General features: G+C 30.6%; 1 protein-coding gene across 3 annotated transcripts in view; it reads right to left on the bottom strand.

Annotated features, from left to right (window-relative positions):
- Window positions 1-522: 522 nt before the first annotated feature.
- LOC124544562 (testis-expressed protein 2) overlaps window positions 523-6878 on the bottom strand; it is a 33200-nt gene continuing 26844 nt past the window's right edge. For 2 of the 3 annotated variants that reach the window (XM_047123163.1, XM_047123164.1), the window contains 4 exons: window positions 6535-6656; window positions 6024-6108; window positions 5467-5606; window positions 4887-5126 (listed from right to left, as the gene is read on the bottom strand). In XM_047123163.1, the coding sequence (XP_046979119.1) occupies window positions 4937-5126; window positions 5467-5606; window positions 6024-6108; window positions 6535-6656 (537 nt within the window). In that variant the 3' untranslated portion in view covers window positions 4887-4936. Of the gene's footprint in view, window positions 4828-4886; window positions 5127-5466; window positions 5607-6023; window positions 6109-6534; window positions 6657-6878 lie in introns of those variants that run through there. The other variant, XM_047123162.1, reaches the window with a different exon arrangement.

The following is a 6878-nucleotide window of genomic DNA, read 5'->3' as shown; positions in this document are numbered from 1 at the left end:
AAATATGAAGTAGAAATTGGCACGGGCGACAGTGAGCCTGTAGTTACTAAATAAATTGAAAAAAAAAACAGACAATAATTCAAATAAATGCGATCTATTTTGGTATCTTTAACTGAACTGAAGCTTCATAACTAATTCACTACATAACTTTTGGCTACGCGCGGTTCTAGATCGTATTTGGACATTGCAGCATGACTTTATAATTATTTTATATAACATTCTAAAATATAAGTAGCCTAAGTTACTACCTATTATATCAGCTATATGGCAGTGACCGTCCTTTCAAGAACATCCAGCCGTTTCAGAGATTAACCGTAACAAACAGACAGACAGACAAAAATTGTAAAAATATACATTTTGGTATATGTGCCTTGTATTTGGTACATATGCATATAGTAAAAAGTGGTTATTTTAACATTACAAACAGACACTCCAATTTTGTTATATGTATATAAAAGGGTTATAAATATAATTCGTAGAACGGTATAACTGAAAAATGGCGAACAAATAAAAAAAAACGGATTTAAATATAGCATTTTATTTATTGACAAAATCACAACTGATACCACATAGAAAAACTACTCGGCACGGTTTAACTCTTAACTATATATAATATCACATAAACACTTTATAATTTGATAAACTATATACATAGAGAAATATAGTAGTCGTTTTTGGTACGAACATTATGAAAGTAAGTTTAACTGTTATCATATCTATTAGAGAAAAAGTTACAAATTTGATAAATTTTGTAGAAAATTATAATTTTAAAAATTAGATAACACTATGCAATTTTTGACGAATGATAATCTTCTAGTAAGTACACACATTTATATATTTGAAATCGTATTTTAGAACATTCTAGTATGTTTAGATTACTGTTTTTTTTTTATCTGTTATATTGTCAACAATATTGGTGAAACTGTGGTGTTTTCAACTTAAAAAATTATAACATTACCTTTGCAAGACAGAGTTTAAAAGATGTAATATAATTTGCATGTACCACGATCAGATAAACTTACTATCCGAAAAATATTTCGAGGCGTTTCAGTGTTGAAATAATAATAATTATAAACAAAACTAAAATACATAATCAATACTTCTTATGCGTACCCGTAAGATACTATACACATCTATATTTTTCAATATAAATCAAGGAAATAAAAACATAACCTATTCAATTATATTTATACATCAAAATTCGTAAAACAAAGTTCGTCCGTGGGCTTTCCTTCACAGGACTACATATATAAAAAAAAAACATTTTTATTTAATAGATTGTACACGTTTTCTAATTCACACGTAATTCCAGAAAAAATCCACAAAAGCATTAAATTAGATATTATTTTGGTACTTTTCTAAAATCTCGACTTCTAATGTTGCATATTCTTAAACACATTAATAACAGCCACGTACAGTCAGAGTAAGAAAATCTTCGTCAATTTTTAACTTTAAATTCCTTTATCAAGTCTTAAACTCTTAGTACCTTTTGAATCTAAACATCAAATCATTGCGACGCAATGTGTCATTCTCGATCGGTAAAGCAGATTATCACTCATGCTGAGCACACGAAAATAGATCTTAAGGTGACGAACCTTTTCTTACCCCGACTGTACATAAAATAACATGAATGTGATTTCGAGATTAAGCTGAAATTTTTAGAAATCCAGTTCGAAATTACATTATCACAAAATCATAATATATTATATATAAATAAAAGTAATTATTATTATTAATAGTCACAAATTAAGTTACATTGCACATACCAAAATAGATTTATTTCAAACAGGTACATTCAATTTAATTTTTTTGTGATATGTAGTATACATATGCAATACTTTACAAGGTTAAAAGTTATAGATTTATTTTGAATAAAAATATATATTTTTTAAATGTTATAAATAAAATTGTTAGCAAACATTAAAATTTTCTTTGTAAATATGAATAAAAAAAGTAAATACACTTCCGAATTTAAAAATAACAGATAAAAAAATAATAGCTTAGCACGCACAATTCCAATGAGACTGCTTTAATTTGACAAATCAAAATTAGCTTTTTTATTATTATACATACTTTCAAATTATATAAGTTTAGGCACGTAGCACAGCGATTAAGCGCTTTTATTCATTAAATCGTCTTAATGTTGCCATATTCTTAATTTATAAACAAATCGATAAGAAGCAATGAGCAAAATCTTTCAGCCTTTAATTTTTTAATTTGGAATACATTTACACACCAATAGAAATTCCGTTATCAATACTGCTAAGCAATAATTAAAAACAATTAGCGAATTTCAAGATTATCATAATTTAAAATTAGTTGCATATGAAGTTTACCATTGACATATACATACAGATATATTGTAACACGTGCTATTATTTTCATTTAACATTTATATTATGTGAACTATAATTTTGTTGTGTAGAGAAAATTTCAATACATTTATATTATAATTACAAAGTACATACTAATTATAAATACATATGTATTGACAAGACTAACATAAGAAGAAAAAAAATACACTTTTTACATACAAACACCATCTGCTATACATCAACAACAACTTTAAATAATTGTCTATGCTAGATAGGAGCAGAGTGGTAACAGTCCATAGACAAATATTATAATAGAAAAAGGCAGTTGAAATTTAAAAAAAAACTATCAGAAAGTTTTTCATAGACAAAAACCGAGTCGGTTTTAGAGTCTCTACGTGCCCACTGTTCTATATATAATATTTAACTGCTAGTTGCTTATGAAACAAATTTATCTATAACGGCTGATTCAAATTGCAAGAGTAACAAATAAATAAAATTTAACCTCGAACGGGCAACCATTGATCAAATCTAAATAATTTACGGTAATTTTTGTTTCGTGAAATTCGTGAAAATTGATTCTATTTTAGAAGTTTAGTGTAATAGTAATGTTGCATAGAAATGTTAATTTTAATTAAGAACTGTGTAGTGGACAAACTATTATCTTTTAGCAAATCATTTAAGTATTAAAATATAAGATTTGTATATCATTCTCCTGTCATTGGAATCAGCTATAGCATATACAAATTTATGAATGTTATAATAAGATCCGGATATATGGTATTGTTATATAAGCTAATTTGGAATAAAAAATTCAACTAATTTGATTTATTCCCATTTATTAGCATAACAGTTGGCAGTGAAAACGAAACATTCATTTGGCTGTTAGCTCACTGATTTCATATCAGGGCAGTGAATAATCAAACAGAGATATCAAAATAAATTAAACTAAATAAAAAAAAAATCTTAATTTGGAATTATACTACAAGATTTACTTTACGTATGTATTTAATTTGGATTTATTGTCAAACCTTTTTATTTCTAGGAAGCTCGGATAAATTTATATATGTATATTAAGAATTTTATTAATAAATTTCGAAAAAAAATATTAGCGGGAAATATATAATAACTATAAAGAATATTAAAGAGCAAAAGTATACCGTCTTAATCAAGTATTTGCCACTTTTAGACTATTCGAAAATTGAATATTTCCATTACAGAGGAAAACAATAGCTTTTCTATGTGTGTCATTGCAAAGCACACAAATTAACTAACTCTTAATAAAAATAGCTAAATATAAGAAAAAAATGCTTAATAATTATATAAGCAAAATATATGATACAATACTATATGAAATAATTAATGTAAATTAATTCTAAGTTTTTGCTATGATACTAAGTATTTCTATAATTCTTTCACTATATATTTTGTAAATAATTTTAGTACAGAACGATTTTATAAATTTTAGACCATATTTGAACATTTAATTCAATATAACTCCATACTTTACATATATTTACAGTGTCTTTCAATGTTTCTCATAAAAGTCTTTTGAGCTTCGTCATAATAAATATCATAAATGCTTGATGATTTTTAATTATTTGAACTCGCTCCTTTCAAAGGATCATTTATTTGGTTTACAGTACATCTAACTACAGATTTTTAATTCATACTTTTTAATAATAATTATAAAAAACAACTATTAAACGACAATAGTAACTTTACAAGTAAATGCCAAATACAAAGACTATACTATCTTGTACACAAAACTATATCAACTCGCACGGACAACTACGAATCATTACATTACATTTATCGACATAAAAATTGTATAATCAAGTAAATACATTACTCAAACAATAATAAAAAAACACATTCAGATTATTTATAATTTCTACTTTGATAAATTTCACGTAACAAACACTCTATAATATATTTTGTGTAAATTATACTCATAAGGATAGATGAGGTATGCGGTGAGCTCAATTATCTTTGAGGTGTTTAGAAAATTAACACCAAATTGTCTCGCCCTAATTAGTCACAATTGCCATTTATAATACTGGTCAATTCCCTTCTAATTCAATTAGCACGTAGAGCTAATTTACTGTGCATAATAACGGGATGTTAGGCTGTTTCTATACTGGATGAAACATTAGTAGCAAACCACCACAGTACAAAAACAATAACGAAACAATCATTGGGAAAAAACATCAATCTACACAGCTCAAGGTCACATAGAAAACGCTCACGAGAGACATCTATCATAGCACAGTCTAACAACAGGCAAAAGTAATACAAAGAGTAAGAAAGCTAATAGGCAACAATACATTTGTCTCTTTCTTACAATTCATACATTTCCCCCTCAGTATTTATAATAGCACATACGATTAATACGATACGACATGGAATCGAGTTGAAGCTCCGAAGTGTCGCTTCCGTTACCTGCTTCGATTCTAGAAGTTTCTCTTCGCTACTCGAACTCGACGGGCGTGGGCGTGAGCACGTCGATGATGATGTCCTCCATTTATAATAGCACATACGATTAATACGATACGACTGGAATCGCGTTGAAACTCCGAAGTGTCGCTTCTGTTACCTGCTTCGATTCGTGAAGTTTATCTTCGCTACTCGAACTCGACGGGCGTGGGCGTGAGCACGTCGATGATGATGTCCTCCATGTTGGGCAGCACGAGAACCTTCTCGAACTCCTTGGTGAGTTTCTGCTCGATCCAGTTGGAGATGTGAGCGAAGCGCAGCGTGCGCGCTCCCACCGCCGGACGCGCCTTCAGAACCAATTGCGGGTTGGTCGAAAACCTACAAAGATAATACGTATTCATTATAAAACAGCTGGTAATCGTCACGACAGATTAAAAATATTTGAAATTTTTAATTATATATTAGAAATATATCATATATGTATAAGAGATTAAATTAACATGGTTATTTTTATTATTACAGATATTTAAAACGGGATGTTAGCCATGTTTTAGATTATGTCGTAAAATCGAGATTCACCAAATAAAAATGAAAAAAATAGTTGTAATAATATTTTAATCTTGGGCCCGTTTATTACACATTTCGGGAACAAACACGAGTAAACATAAAATTATAAATAAGCATTTATTGTTTATAGTTGTTTCATTAAATCTCTTACCCGATCCACAGCCTGTCGTGGGGGGGCGGAGGCAGGTTGATAGCTAGCCTTCCTTCTAAGCCGTTCACTTCTAATTGTAGTTTAATGTCCGTATTAGACAAACCTTCCATCGCACGTTTCACGTACTTATAGTCTGTTACCTGTAAGGAAATAAAAAAATATATAAAACGTCAAGATGCTCTCATATCTGGCAGATTGCTATATGCAGTATTGTCTATGGTACGCTTATATAAAGTAAATGGAGCGGTGGCGCGTTTAAAAGTATTAATTTTTTAGTTCGGCACGATGTCCTAACGAACTAACCATGATAGTGAATCCCATTTACTTTCGTTACACATTTATTTTCAAATACAAAAAAAAAAAAATTTTGTTTTGTTTTCTATGCTTTTGCATAGCAATCATTTATTTCAGTCAAAAATCGCTTGAACGTTTCTGATATAGGACTAGAAACGAAAATAGATGGCGTGCGAATCGTATCGTAATTAATTCGAAATAAAGTTCATAGCTATAAATTCACATTTTAACGTCACAACTAGATCAAAAATGAGGTTTTATACCTGTTGAAAGTATTTATTCGTGGCTATCTTGTCCACCATTCGAAGGAACTTCTTCTTTGAAGAGCCACCTTCGTTTGTTGATGACCTGCAAGCACGTATAACTTTAGTAAATTAACTTGACTTAATTAGTTTGTAAAGAGAAATAGAAAGAGAAATGACGACCTCCATGGTCGAGTGGTATCTACATCGGTTTTCATGGGTACGCCACTCTGAGGTCCCGGGTTCGATTCCCGGCCGAGTCGATGTAGATTACCATTAGTTTTCTATGTTGTCTTGGGTCTGGGTGTTTGTGGTACCGTCGTTACTTCTGATTTCCATAACACAAGTGCGTCAGCTACTTACATTGGGATCAGAGTAATGTATGTGATGTTGTCTCATATATATTTATATTTATAGAAAGAGAAAGAGATATAGAGGGATATTGAGATAGAGAGAGATGTAAGAGTATGAGATTACAAGATGATAATGAGCATGTAACATATTCAAAGAAGTCGTAGCGTTTTGTGTTTACGTGGACTCCGAGAGAATGATGTTCTCGGCGCTGTCGACGGGTTGCACGGGCGGGCTCTCGTCGTCGCTGCTCGACTCCGCAGAGTCCTCCACGTCGGAGTCGTATATTGCTGGCTTTTTCCTCTAACAAAAGAAACTATATCATTTGCGACGTGTTACAAAATGCACTCATATTATTTATTTATATTTTATTATTTTGACGACCTCCGTGGTCGAGTGGTGTGTACTCCGGTTTTCAAGGGTACGTACGCCACTCCGAGGTCCCGAGTTCGATTCCCGGTGTTAGTGGTACCTTCGTTACTTCTGATTTTCCATAACACAAGTGCTTTAGCTACTTACATTGGG

The sequence above is a fragment of the Vanessa cardui genome, chromosome 5 (genome assembly GCF_905220365.1).
Source record: "Vanessa cardui chromosome 5, ilVanCard2.1, whole genome shotgun sequence".
In the NCBI taxonomy this organism is placed as follows: Eukaryota; Metazoa; Arthropoda; class Insecta; order Lepidoptera; family Nymphalidae; genus Vanessa; species Vanessa cardui.
This window is presented reverse-complemented; position numbering and strand designations above follow the sequence as displayed.